The 14837-nt window shown below is 41.4% G+C and overlaps 1 protein-coding gene across 2 annotated transcripts in view; it reads left to right on the top strand.

Annotated features, from left to right (window-relative positions):
- The window catches only part of STX18 (syntaxin 18), a 123868-nt gene that overhangs the window by 83720 nt on the left and 25311 nt on the right, over positions 1-14837 (top strand). Inside the window, exons 3-6 of one of the 2 annotated variants that reach the window (XM_026455643.1) lie at positions 558-673; positions 2495-2572; positions 2738-2804; positions 6334-6386. In XM_026455643.1, coding sequence (XP_026311428.1) covers positions 558-673; positions 2495-2572; positions 2738-2804; positions 6334-6386 — 314 coding nt within the window. The remainder of the gene's footprint in view (positions 1-557; positions 674-2494; positions 2573-2737; positions 2805-6333; positions 6387-14837) is intronic. The other variant, XM_023206893.2, reaches the window with a different exon arrangement.

Genomic DNA, 14837 nt, shown 5'->3' with positions numbered 1-14837 from the left:
ATTAGGGAAGGTCTCATTCAGAGGGCAACATGGAGTAAACACCTAAAAGAAGTAAGGGATCCATTGATGCAGCTATCTGGGGAAAGAACATTCCAGAGGAGGCTACAACCAACACATGTAAAGGTCCTGAGGTGGGAGTGTGCCTGAAATGTTTCGGGAACACCCTCCACCCTCTGATTCGGTCATTGTGTGGTGTGAGACCCCTCAGTAGCTGCCCTGTTGCTCTCAAAGCAGAGCCTACATTCTTCATAGCCCAGCTTATGCTCCAGCCCTCACTCCACGCTCCCTCTCCCTCTCCCTCTCCCCATCTGGCTTACGTCAGTTGGGTCTATTCCAGAGGGTTTTCTACCACACACCTTTCATAGGTGTTAGTTCTACTATCTATCTATCTATCTAGATGGTTCTCTCACCTTTTCACCTGGCCTGTTCCTCCTCACCCTTCAAGTCTTAGCTTAAATGTCACTTGATGAGGGAGGCCTTTTCTTCTCTTCCCATCCCACTCAGACTATATTATGTTATCATTTGCTGCTACCCTTTCCTTTGCTGTGTTTTTTTAGCCATACCATGTCTGAATATGGGAGGATGACAGACACAGAACGAGACCAGATAGACCAGGATGCCCAGATATTCATGAGGACCTGTTCAGAAGCAATTCAACAACTACGAACAGAAGGTAAAGTGCTCTGAAAGATGCAAACGAGCAACCATGAATATAGCAGATAGTTAAACAAGATTCAGATGGTGTGGCCAGTTAAAATTCTCTCTTCTTATTTCGATTGAGGTTTTAAAACATAAATGTCTTTTGTTTCTTATCAGTGTTTTAACCAAAGCTGTTAAAAGTACTGAAAAGGCTGCATCTTTCAAGTTAAACTAATGGGAGCAGGGAGATGGAAAGGACCTCTCCAAACAGAACCAAAACTTTACCTAGGGGCCAGGGACAGTGAAGACAAATTGTGTGTGTGTGTGTGTGTGTGTGTGTGCGTGCGCGCGCGCGCGCACGTCCATATGCGTGCCTCTGTTCTGTGTGGTATTTAGTGGGATGGGGGTTGACAGCAGCCCGGGGTACTTAAGCTCTCTACTCGTAATATTCAAGTAAACTTTCCTATCAAACCTTCAAGGTTAGGAGGAAGGCTCTGGAGCTCTGGATCCAGGACTGCCTAGGTTGCACCCCAACTCCACCCGTCCGAGCCATATAGCCCTCTGCAAGTCACTTAATCTCCCTGGGCCTTGTTTTTTTTGTCAATGAAATGCAGACAATTAGGGGATGTATCCCTAGGGTTGTTATGAGAATTAAGTTAAATTCCTACAGCCTGCTTAGAACCACGTCTGGCACTAGGGTGCTTATTATCTCACTTTCATTGATGTTTAATTCTCACTGAGACAATGAGATGGCTTCCCAAGTCACGCCTCTTTCTTGATTCTTTTTCAATTTGCTTAGGCAGATACAGAGTACGTTAAATAGTAAGTAGAATTCAAAGCTGCCAGATGCTGTTGTGCTCACAACACAGACTTCTGTTTGGGAGGTTTTTGTTAGAATGCTGATGGACCACTTGGAGACTCTGATGGAAGCAATAGGCATTCTTGCCAGAAAAATGTACATACACAAAATTCTATATGCAATTTCACAGAGCTCCTGAGTCCCCCACATGAATCTTGGGTTAGTCATGCCCTCTACCCTTAAGGGCATACATATGCATTGAGAGACCTAAAAAATACACAGGAATATTAACAAAACCTACATTTACATATGAAACCATCTAACCTCAGGCTATTTATTGCCTCTGAATCTTAATTTCTTCATGTGTAAAATGAGAAAACTCGGAATTGCTATTTTAGTTACTAGCAGTACATATGTAAAGTGCTAGCAGAGCACCTGCACACAGTAGGCATTCAATCTCTCAGTCAGTGGTCACTGTCTTACCAAAACCAGTGGCACAGACTTTAGGTCTGGTAAGGCCTTTTAGCACATTTCTGTGTGGTGGATCCCAGGAGAAAGGCATCTGTGTGGCTAGGAGTCATAGAAGGTTTCCTGGAGACGGAAAGTTTGACTCATTGTCTAAGGGACCCTCAGAATGTGAGTGGCCTGGGGGAGAGGATGGGGCATTACAGGCTGAAAAGCAGCACAGGTTCAGGCAGGGAGGAGTGTGTGATTTTAATTATTTAAACATGTTGCCTGAAGGTCAGCTTGAGCATTGGATGCTATTAACACAGATAGGGTCAACATTCAAGAAGTGGCTGCATCAAATACTACCCTTAAGTGTTCTGATAAACCATAAATTATTTGACTATAGTTTTTCTGTAGGTTTAATCTTTCAGTCTTGTGAAGCCTAATAAATCTTACTCTTTTAAAAATGTAGTGTCTTGACACAAGACTTGTTTTATAGCTGCGTTTTAAAAAATACTCTCAATAAAGAAAGTGTTGTGAGGAAGCTGATGAATTGCTCTTTAGGATAACTGAATGCAAAGACCTGAACATTGTCCTTTTCTGTTACAGCTCACAAGGAGATACATTCCCAGCAAGTGAAGGAACACAGGACTGCTGTTTTGGATTTCATTGAAGATTACTTAAAAAGTATTTCATTTTCTTTTAAAGGTCAAATGTGGCATTTCACAATAGATGGGATGCAGAATTTAGCTTTGCTAGCTGAAGACTATAGTGTCTCATTATATTTAATGATGCCTTTGCCTGAGAAGCTGTTTTAAGCAGTCTTTCTTCTGGTATTTTCCCCTGCAACAGGAGTCTGTAAACTTTACTCAGAACAGAGAGCCATCCGAGTTAAAAGAGTGGTGGATAAGAAAAGATTGTAAGTATTGCTTTCATTGGTGTTTCTTAATAATAGTACTACTAATAATAGCACTTAAAGTTTGTAGAGCACTTACCCTATACAACTTACAATGTTTGAACTTCTTCACAAAATGTCATAGCTAACGCTATGGGGCACTCACTGTGTGTCAGGCACCATGCTAGTCACTTTATTAGCCCACAACAAACCCTCATGAGGCAGGTACTGATTCCTCCCTCATTTTACAAATGAGGAAATTGAGGCTCAGGAGGCTTGGCCACTCACCCAAGGTCTCACAATCCCACAGGCTGTATAGCTGGGGTTTGAGCCCAGGCAGGCTGTTGGTCCAAAATCTGTGCTCTTGCCCATTTTGTCTCTTAATAACCTGATGAGGCTGGCACATTTTGAGCCATTTTACCTCAATCTCTTTGACCCCCATACCCCTTCTTGTTGTCCCTGAAAGTGTATTCCTGAGAGAAGAGCTAGGGCACAGCAGGCAGGCCACTGTGAGGCTGTCCTCAGGTCACCTGTGACAGACTTGCTCAATGCCACGTGCTCTGAGTGCTCACCTTCCTCCAGCCCCACTACCTGTTCTGTGCAGGCACTATGAGGAGGCCCATCAGCAGGTAAGGACAGTGACTCTCCAGCGGGTAAACGACCCATCCAAGGCCACACAGCCAGGAAGCAGCAGGGCCAGACTACTGTATTTCCCGTGGTGCCTGCCTGTCTTCCCCTCTGGGCTCACGTGAGCATCTGGAATGCAAGAGCTGTGTCCTCATGGTTGTTCCCACTGCAGCTCGGCCAGTTTTGGAGATTGAATATATCAGTGAACAAATGTCCAAACCTGGACCATTTCTAGACTAATTTTGGAAATGTTTTAGGATGTTCCTACAGAAGATAGCATCACATGATGTTTGGAGACATATTTATTTATTTATTTATTTTTGAGTCAGGGTCTCACCCTATCTCCCAGGCTGGAGTGCAGTGGCATGACCTCCTGGGCTCAAACAATCCTCCCACCTTAGCCATCCAAGTAGCTGGGATTACAGGCATGTGCCACCATGTCTACCTATTTTTAAATTTTATTTTATAGAGGTGGGATGTCACTATGTTGCCCAGGCTGGTGTCAAACTCCGGGACTCAAGCAATCCTCCTGCCTTGGCTTCCCAAAGTGCTGGATTACAGGCATGAGCCACCATGCTCGGCCTACATGTTTTAAATTCTTACTGTGTCAGGGGTCCCTAGCACTACTCTCTGGTTCTAGGAGTCACTTGGAGGTCTCACAGGACTCAACATACAGTCCTGCTCCTGTCTATGATTTGTCACACTGAAAGGATACGAAGCAAAACAGCAAAGGAAAAGGCACGTGAGACAAAAGTCCAGGGGAAACCAGTCATGAGCTTCTAAGAGTCCTCTGCCAGTGGAGTCGCACAGCGTGTGACCTATGACAGCATGTGAACTGTTGTCTACCAGGGAAGCTCATTAGTGACTCACTGCCCAAGAATTCTGCTAGGGGTTGGTCACATAGACACCTCACGCCTGGCATGTACCAAAACTCTAGACTCCCAGGAGGAAAGCAGATGTACAGCACTGAACTGCATTAAAACTGCATTTTTTTTGCAAAACAGTTCAGGCACGGTGACCTGTTTTTATCAATTAGGATGGCATGAATTCTGCCAAAGTCCAACTTCTCAGACACCAGGCAAGGGTTAACCTTGCAAGCAGGCCTTTCTAAGGATAGCAGTCTCAGGCCTACTATGTGAACCCTTTTCTGCACATTTGTGAAACAGATATGAAATTGTTAATGCCAACAAATAGAAGCATTTATGGAAGATAGTAAGCAGATCAGTCAAGTTATCTGTCAGCAATAGCTACTATTATATAATGCACTGAGAGAGTAGATTGAGCGAAGCCATAGATTAAGTCTTTGCACTTAGGGAGCTTAAAGGCAGACTGGGTTGCTATTAAACATGAAAAATTAGCTTAATCAGGATATGTCGTAATTAGCAAAGTCGGTAGTAAGCTCAGAGGGGGAAATGGTATGATCAGGTGGCATAGTATGGTGCCTAGGAGCCAGACTCTGCAGCCAGACAGCCTGTGTTTGAATCCTGACTCTGCCACTTTCAAACTATGTGCCTTTGAGCAGATTGCTTAACTTTTCTGTGCTTTTGTTTCCTTACCTATAAAATGGGAAAACTAATAGTACCTAACTTGTAGTGTTGTTGTGAGAACAAAATGAAGATACAGATAAAACACTTACAGTGAGTTAATAAATGTTAATTTGTACTATTAATATTATCTACCATTAAGCATTTACCATGTGCCAGGCAGTATATTATTTTATTTCATTAATCCTCAAAAAGCCACCATATCAATAAATATTAGTATTTCATTTTCTGAATTAGGATATTGGGGCTCAGCAAGTTTGGGTTAGCTGTCCAGCATCACAGCTGAATCAAGATTTGAATCTCAGGGTAATTAGAGCAGATTTCTCAAGCAATGGGATTTGTGTTGGCTGTCAAAAGAAAAATATCTGGGTGTGAATTAGATAGAAAGCAGTCCAGACCTGGGGAAGAGTTTGAGCTGAAGGTCTGGGGCACAGCGAAACCAGTTAGCTCCAAGATATTATGGAGGAGGAGGTAGGCCTCTGATGATGTGTGATTTGTCATCAAGATGCTGTGGTGGTCACTGGGTCTCACACTCACCTGGGAGAGGATTGCAGATTTCTCCTTCACTATCCCAAGTGGACTTAACAGGTACCCAAGTAAAAAAAGAAGAGATTTTTGCTGCTACCTTAGTTCCTATTTCTCAGCAGAGGCCTTGACTAAAATACACATTAAAATCAGTCAGATGGGAATTGTTCTCATTTAGACAGCAAAGTATAGCCTTGTCTCCTGCCACATCATTAGCTGACCTGTGCCAATTACTTTGCGCGAAAGACCTTGAGGGAAATAATGATGTGACCCTTCACAGTGTAGTTCATTCAACGCCCTCCGTCTTGTCCTTTCCTCGCCTTTAGGCACAAGGCGTCTGACTAAAATGTACATGTGATTTTATCACTCCCTTGCTTCCACGTCTTACAAAGGCTAAACAGCATGGCATTCAAGGTCCGGGATGCCTGGACCACAGCCACAGTAACTCACCACAGTAGTCTTACAACTCCTGAGCTTGTCTGTGCTCCGTCCAGCGAAATGAGACCACTGATGAAATGGCAATGTCAGATTGCTATAAATGTTTCTAGATGCTTACTCTTCACTTTTGTACTTACCTTGTAGCAGACCAGTAACAGACAGTCCATGGTCTGGTTCTGTTCCATGGACTACACTTGGAGTAGCACTGGGTTAGAAAGTCACCTAGTATGTAGTATGTGCCCAGTAAATTGACTGAGTGACTAAGTAGTGGTGAAGGTGGCTTCACTGAGGTAGTGTGAAACATCTCCTGCTTTTGGGGTTCACGGTACCTGTGCCTGAGTGGATACGTTTGTCTGAAAGCTAGTTTTAAAATTATAGTACCATGGTATTATGTATCAAAGGATCTTCTTTCTACCCAGAGCCTTTGTTGGAGGCATAAAAGAAGTACAGGCATACCTTGGAGATGTCACAGGTGTGGTTCCAGACAGCAACAAAGTGAATATCACAATAAAACAAGTCACAAAAACATTTTGGTTTCCCAGTGCATATAAAAGCTTTGTTTATACTATAAAGTGTGCAATAGCATTATGTCTAAAAAAGTCATGTGCATACCTTAATCAGAACACACTTTATTGCTGAAAATGCTAATGTTTGTCTGAGCCTTAGGTGAGTTGTAATCTTTTTGCTGGTAGAAGGCCTTGCCTCAGTGTTGATGTCTACTGACTGATTTAGGGTGGGGATTGCTGAAGGTTGGGGTGGTTGTAGCAGTTTTTAAAATAAGACAACAATGAAGTTTGCTGCATCAACTGATTCTTCCTTTCACGAAAGATTTCTCTGTTGTGTGCAGTGCTGTTTACCCATAGCAGAACTTCTTTCAACATTGGGGTCAGTCCTCTCAAACCCTGTTGCCGCTTTGTCAACCAAGTTTATGCAATATTCTAAGCCCTTCCTTGTTATTTCAACAATGTTCACAGTCTCTTCACCAAGAGCAGATTCCATCTCAAGAAACCACTTTCTTGGTTCATCCATAATAAGCAGCTCCTCATCCATTCAAGTGTGATCGTGAGATTGTAGCAGTTCAGCCCCATCTTCAGGCTCTGCTTGCAATCTTAGTTCTCTGGCTATTTCCACCACATCTGCAGTGACTTCCTCTGTTGAAGTCCTGAACCCCTCAAAAGTATTCATGAGTGTTGGAACCCACTTCTTCCAAACTCCTGTTAAAGTTGGTATTTTGACCTCCCCCCATGAATCACTAATGTTCTTGATGGCATGTAAGATGGTGAATCCTTTTCAGAAGGTTTTCAATTTACTTTACCCAGATCTGCCAGAGGAATCACTATCTGTAGCAGCTGTAGCCTTGTGAAATGTGAGGTTTTTTTGTTTATTTTGAGTTGGGGTCTCACTCTGCCACCCAGGCTGGAGTGCAGTGGCAGTCATGGCTTACTGCAGCCTTGAACTCCTGGGCTCAAGCAGTCCTCCCACCTTAGCCTCTTGAGTAGCTAGAACTACAGGCATGTGCCACCATGCCCAAGATTTTTGGAATGGTAAATGAGCATTGGCTTCAGCTTAAAATCATCTGCTGCATTAGCCCTTAACAAGCAAGTCAGCCTATTCTTTGAAGCATTGAAGCCAGCCATTGACTTCTCCTCTGTAGCTATGGAAGTCCTAAATGGGATCTACCTCCAATAGAAGGCTGTTTTATGTAAATTGAAAATCTGTTGTTTAGTATAGCCACTTTGATCAATTATCTTAGTTAGATCTTCTGGATAACTTATTGCGGCTTCTGTGTCAGCACTTGCTATTTTACCTTGCACTTTTACATTATGGAATTGACTTTTTTTAAATGTCACGAACCAACCTCTGCTAGCTTCCAACTTTTCTTATGCAGCTTCCTCACCTTTCTTAGCCTTCACAGAATCAAAGAGAGTTAGTTAGGGCCTTGCGCTGAATTAGACTTTGGCTTAAGGGAATGTTGTGACTGATTTCATCTCTCCAGACCACTCACACTTTCTCCCATCAGCAATAAGGCTGTTTTGCTTTCTTATCATTTGGATATTCACTGGAGTAGCGCTTTAATTTCCTTTAGTAACTTTTCCTTTGCATTCACAGCTTGACTGACGGACTGGCACAAGAGGTCTAACTTTTAGCCTATCTCGGCTTTTGACCTGTCTTCTTCCTAAGATTCATAATTTCTAGCTTCTGACTTCAAGTGAGTGACATGCAACTCTTCTTTCACTTGAACACTTAGAGGCCGTTGCTGGCTTATTCATTGGCCTGGATTATGTCTCCTGGAATAGGGAGGCCCGAGGAGAGGGAGAGAGTTGGGAACAACTGGGCCAGGAAGCACTCAGAGCACACACAACGCTTAAAAAGTATGCCATCTTATGTGAACGGGCTTTGGGCACTCCAAAAACAGTTCCAAAAGTCACATCAGAGATTACTGATCACAGATCATAGAAATATAATAATAATGAAAAAGTTTGAAGTATTTTGAGAATTACCAAAATGTGACACAGAGACACAAAGTGAGTACATGTTGTTGGAAACATGGCGTCAGTAGATTTGCTCCATGCAGTGTTGCCACAAACCCTCCATTTGTAAAAACAAATGAAAAATGCAGTATCTGCAGAGTGCAGTAAAGCAAGGCATACTGAAACAAGGTACGGCTGTATAAGAGCCACACTGAAATCTGAAACAATTACTTTTGTCTAATGACTGTAGCAGGCTGTATTTAAGGTTTGCAAAAACCTCCCACATATTTTCTTGTCTCAAAACTGAAAAACCTGTCTCTCTTCCTTTCTTCTATCTCTTTGTGTTCTTTTTAAATTTTAAATAGAAACCTGAGGGTTTCCAAATAAGGGACCTGGAAACAGATGCTGGCCAGGTAGAAATTGTTTGATTGCAGTTCTGAAATGTTCAGCCTTCAGTTAGAGAAATCAGTTTAAATAAATCATGGGCATAAACTGATCTTTCTGATGGCTTTTTAAAAATTCCTTTCTTTCCCCCAAATTGGCTTCAACTAGTTAATGTGTAATTTCCCTGAGGACTTTAGTAGACATTCTGTATATAATTAGAATATGTTTTCATCACTTAAAAAAAGAAAGGCACTCAACTTTGAGTCTGCTGCACTGAAGTCTTTGATTCTTTTTTTTTTTTTTTTTTTTTTTTGATTCATTTTAAATTGGAAACTCATACATTAGCATCCTCTGGACACAAAGGATGACAGACATTAAAGGAGTCCTTTATTTAAAAGTCAGTGAAGCCCTTTGACTTCTTGAAGAAGTCAGTCCTGAAGCCATGCAGTGAGGCAAGGGTAAGGTGGGCGTCTGCAGTGGTGGGGAGTAGCAGTTTTCCAGGGCAGGGTGCCTGACCCAAGCAGGGAGGAGAAGGTGGCTTAGCATGGGCAGTTATAGCCTAAGTCAGGAGAGGGACTGATCCGTGCTGGAGAGGAATGGAGTGGGGTATTAGAGGTGGGTGGTTACATTTAGGAGAACAGACAAAATAATAAATAAAGGAGGCGGCTGGGTGTGGTGGCTCACGCCTGTAATCCCAGCATTTTGGGAGGCCGAGGCAGTTGAATTGCTTGAGGCCAGGGTTTGGGACCAGACTGGGCAATATGGTAAAACCCTGTCTCTACTAAAAGAAAAATTAGCATGACCTGTAGTCCCAGCCACTTGGGAGACTGAGGCACCAGAATCGCTTGACTCAGGAGGCGCAAGTGGCAATGAGCTGATATTGAGCCACTGCACTCCAACCTGAGCAACAGAGTGAGACACTGTCTCTAAATAAATAAAGGAGGATATTGAAAGCTAGGTTTCTCACTGTAGGAGAAGTGAAAGGGGAAAAGCCCTGTCTGTGGTCTTGGGTGGAAATGAAAGATACTGGCATGAATTCACAGTTTTCAATTTCCAAAGATCAATACAGAAGTACCTGTGGTTGTAAATGTGTGTATATATACACATTTATACACGTGTATGAAAATGCATGCATGTATTTTCTTGCTCTGGCCACTGAGAAGGCCTGGAAACAGTGACACTGTAATAGCAATAAGCATAGTTAGCACTCAGATCTTGTCTTCTAAATACCAATTTCACCTTCTGGGAGCTAGGCCTCTTAGAGAAATGACTGACTCTTAAACTGGAGCAGGGAACATATAAAATAAACCTGGAACAAGGAAGGGCTCAGAATGTTAGGACATGTCTAAAGGACACAGCCATCAATTTGAAGCGGCATCTACTGGCCAAATTAGAGATAACTTAAGCATAAAAATAAATGACAGTAGCACCTTATAACCCGTTCAATGAGATAGGACATTATGAATCCATCTAAATAGGAGTAAGTAAATGAATAAATTGAAAGATTGAAATTGATACATAGTGTCAAAGCACTCCTCCCCCTAGTACTTACTACAAAGCGGAAGAGAATAACTTGACAGCTAGAGAATAACTTGACAGCTTTTGACAGCGGGGAAACCTGGCAGTCACCACCTTCATCAAGTGGGCAAAGTAAAACACACAACCTAGTAGGATGCAGCGAGAAGAAAGCATCACTTTTGTGATTTCTGCCAAAGAAGCAAGACTTGAATCCAACTGCGAGGAAACATCAAACTCAAATTCAGAGATCCTTACAGAAGTGACACATGGTTGTGTGTTGAGGTCGTGAAACTCAAGGAGACCGAAGAGCTGTTCCAAACAAAGGAGACTGAAGAGAAGTACTAGTTAGGAGCAATGTGTGATGCTCTTGTTATAAAGGATATTATTGAGATAACCGGTCAAAATAGAGTGGGGGGCTGCACACAGTGGCTCACACCTATAATCCCAGCATTTTGGGAGGCCAAGGTGGGAGGATTGCTTGAGGCCAGGAGTTTAAGATCAACCTGGGCAACATAGTGAGACCCCGTCTCTACAAAAAATTTAAAAATTAGCTGGGTGTGGTGACATGCACCTATAGTCCCAGCTTCTCAGGAGGCAGAGGTGGGAGGATCACCTAAGCCCAAGAGTTCAAGGCTGCAGTGAACTATGATCACAACACTACACTCTAGCCTGGGCAACAGAGTGCGATCTTATCTTAAAAAAAAAAAAAAATGGGGTCCAAGGGAGAAATGGAAGTAATGTAATAATATTTTTCATAAGGTACTTTTTTTTGGTCTACTACTTTTTTAGTGTGGTTTACTACTTTTTTAGCATTTGCAACAACTTTAGTAGTAGATATTGTTGGAAGGATATTGGAAGCCAGGTTTCTCACTCAGAAGAATGAAAGGGATAAAGCCAGAATGAACCCTGGGGTGTTGGGTTGGAATGAAAGATACTGAAAGCCATTTTACAGTTAAGAAAACCAAGGCCTAGAGGTTAGGTGGTAAACCAGAGGAGCACCTACTGTGTGCCAGGCTTCATGCCAGGCACTTTCTCATGAGTGATCTCATTTAATCTTCGAAATAACTCTTTGAGAAAGGTGGTATTTTCTCCATTTTGCAGATGAAGAAAACTTAGACAAAGAGAATAAAATTGGCTGGGTGTGGTGGCTCATGCCTATAATCCCAGTACTTTGGGAGGCCGAGGCAGGTGGATCACTTAAGATCAGGAGTTTGAGACCAGCCTGGTCAACATGGTGAAACACCGTCTCCACTAAAAATACAAAAATTAGCTTGGTATAGTGGTGCACACCTGTAATTCCAGCTACTTGGGAGGCTGAGGCACAAGAATCGTTTGAGCCTCGAAGGTAGAGGTTGTGGTGAGTTGAGAACGTGCCACTGCACTCCAGCCTGGGTGATGGAGTGAGACTCTGTCAAAAAAAAAAAAAAAAAAGGATAAAATAAAACCCATCCAAGACCACATTAAAAATAGTGTCATTCTAGAATTTAAGCCCTTTGTTTTCTCCAAGTCCCATTGTAAATGTGTCTTTTTCAAGGCAGCCAGTCAACCAGTGGTTTAAGGACTCTCACCTCTAGACTGTCATGGGATTTGTGGAATTGCTGGAGTAATCTGACAGCCAGAACAGCCTTGGAGGGCATCAGGTCAGTCTACTGTGCAATGTGACCAAGGAGAAAGCCCCCCACCACTCAAGTAGCCTTTGGTCACCACCCCAGACCACTCCCCTGCTGCTCTGTCAAGGCTCCTTCCCCCTCCATAGTGACAGCCAGAAGATCAGTAGCTAGTTGGGCCAGCACTGAAGACCCTGCCAAGTCCCTTGTACAGATTGTACCAGTGTACTCTTTTCTCTGAATTATTTGCATTATTTGTGGGTTGTTTCAGCAATTTTCTTTCTGTTCCTCCATTGGTCTGCATCTTGTCAGAGGAAAAAAATGTATATTGCTTTAAGATTTCACAAAAAAATTGTCATATTAAACCATTCTGCCTTTTGTTATTTCACAGTAATAATAGCAGCAGCAGCAGTAGTGTAATCGTTGTAGTAATAGCTAATTTTTGAGCTCTTATTATGTGATGTAGACTGTGCTGAGTAAGCACTTACGTATAAACCAGTAACTCTAACAAGAAAGATAGTCAGAGCCCCATTTTATAGGTGGGAAAACAGGCTAAGAAAAATTGTTATTTGTCGTTTAGTAACTGGAAAAAAATCTGAACATTCTGGCAGATGAGTATCTTGTCAAGCTAGTTTAAAAATTTGCTCATGTGTCAGGTTGCTCAATTCCTGCATCCCACAAACTAATATTTGAGGTAAAATATTAAGTCACAGATGCTAAATTTAATAAGCGTATGTATATACCTAGTGTCAAACATGGAGCAAATCCTCAGTTTATCTTTAAATAAGTTTCTCTTTTAAGTTATGTTTTTAACTGGCTTTGTTTCCTTTGCTTACCACATTTGTTTGAGACTTACCCTTGCTGTGTTCTTCTTCATTGCTGAACGGTGTTGCATTGCATCAAAGTACCTCCACTGGCTTATCCATCCTGTTGGTGGACATTTAAGTGTTCCCATTTTTTTGGCTGTAATGGATAAGGCTGCTGTAAACATTCTTTTATAGGCCTTTGTGTGGACCTATCTTTTCATTTCTTTTGGGTAAACAACCTAAAAGTGGGTTGTCATAGTAGAGACTTAGTAAGAAACTGTCTTAAGTTTTCCAAAGTGATAGCACCATTTGACACACTGTCCAGCAGTGTGTGAAAGTTACATTTCCTCCACGTGGCAGGATTGGCGTTGGCCATTTTTTCTAGCCATTCTACTGGATGTGGAGTGGTATTTCATTGTGGGTTTACTTTGCATTTCCTCACTGACTAATATTGTTAATCACATTTTCATGTGTTGATTGACCATTCATTTTCTTCCTGTGAAGTATCTGTTGAAGTTTTTTACTCATTTCTGTATTGGAGGATTGTTTGGCTGTTGATTTGTATAGGAGTTCTTTGTATATTCTGCATACACGTCCTGAGATATATGCTGCAAATATTTGTTCCTATTCTATGGTTTATTTATTTTCTTAATGATGTCTTTTGGTGAGCAGAAATGTTTAAATTTGAGGAAGTTGATTTTTATTAATTTTTAGTTTGTCTACCCCAAGGTCACAAAGATATTCTTTTATGTTTTCTTCTAGAAGCTTTATGATTCTGGGTGGTATGTTTATTTACGTCTATCATCTGTCTCAGACCAACTTTTTGATAGAATGAGATGGGGTTGAGGTTTATTTTATTCTACATATAAATGTCTGGGGTTGAGGTTTATTTTATTGTATATAAATATCTATCTATTTTATCAATGTTTGTTTAAAACACTTTCTTTTTCTCACTGAATTGACCTGGCATTATCATCAAAAGTCAGTTGACCAAAACATGTATATGTCTGCTTCTGGACTCTGTTCAGTATCATTGGTCTGATTGTCCTTATTCTACTGCCACACTGTCTTGATTACTGTGGTTTTATCATAAGTCTTGGAATCAGCTAGTTGTAAATCCTTCAGATTTCTAATTTTTCAGTACTTTTTTTGCTATTTTAGATTTTTGTGTATTTTCATATCAACTTTAGAATCACCTTTTCAATTTCTTCAGAAAATCTGCCAGGATGTTTATAGGGATTATGTTGAAACTATAGATCAGTCTGGGAAGAATGGGCATCTTAACATCTATCCACAAACATAGTATATCTTTGCATTTATTTCTGTCTTTGACTTTATTTTTAAATTTCTTTTTCTCAGCAATATTTTGTTATTTTCAATGTAGATGTCTTGCTCATCTTTTGTTAGATTTATTCCTGGATTTTTTTATTCTATTGTAAATGATACCATTTTGTTAATGTTATTTTCCAGTTTCTCATTGCTAGTATATAGAAATACAATTAATTTTTGTATATTGATCTGTCTACAACTGTGAGTAATTCACATGTAGTTCTAGTAGCTTTTTTTGTAAATTCTTGTTGTTGTTGTTGTTGTTGTTGTTGTTGTTGAGACAGAGTTTCATTCTTGTTGCCCAGGCTGGAGTGCAGTGGCTCCATCTTGGCTCACTGCAACCTCTGCCTCCTGGGTTCAAGCAATTCTCCTGCCTCAGCCTCCTGAGTAGCTGGGATTACAGGCACCTGCCACCATGCCCAGATAATTTTTGTATTTTAGTAGAGACAAGATTTTACCTCGTTGGCCAGGTTGTTCTTGATCTCCTGACCTCACCTCAGGTGATCCACCTGCCTCAGCCTCCTAAAGTGCTGGGATTACAGGCATGAGCCACCGCACTTGGCCTTTTTTTGTAAATTGTATCAATTTTCTACATACATAATCATACCGTATGTGAATAACAGTAGTTTTGCCTTTTAATCTTTATGCCTTTTATTTCTTGTTCCTTTCTTGTTTTATTGCACTGGCTAGGGCCTGGACCTCTGGTACCATATTGAATAGAAGTGTTCAGGATGGACATCTTTTCCTTGCTCTTGATTAAGGGACAAGGACTTAATACTTCATCATTAAGTATGAAGTGTTGGGATTA

The sequence above is a fragment of the Piliocolobus tephrosceles genome, chromosome 3 (genome assembly GCF_002776525.5).
Source record: "Piliocolobus tephrosceles isolate RC106 chromosome 3, ASM277652v3, whole genome shotgun sequence".
In the NCBI taxonomy this organism is placed as follows: domain Eukaryota; kingdom Metazoa; phylum Chordata; class Mammalia; order Primates; family Cercopithecidae; genus Piliocolobus; species Piliocolobus tephrosceles.
This window is presented reverse-complemented; position numbering and strand designations above follow the sequence as displayed.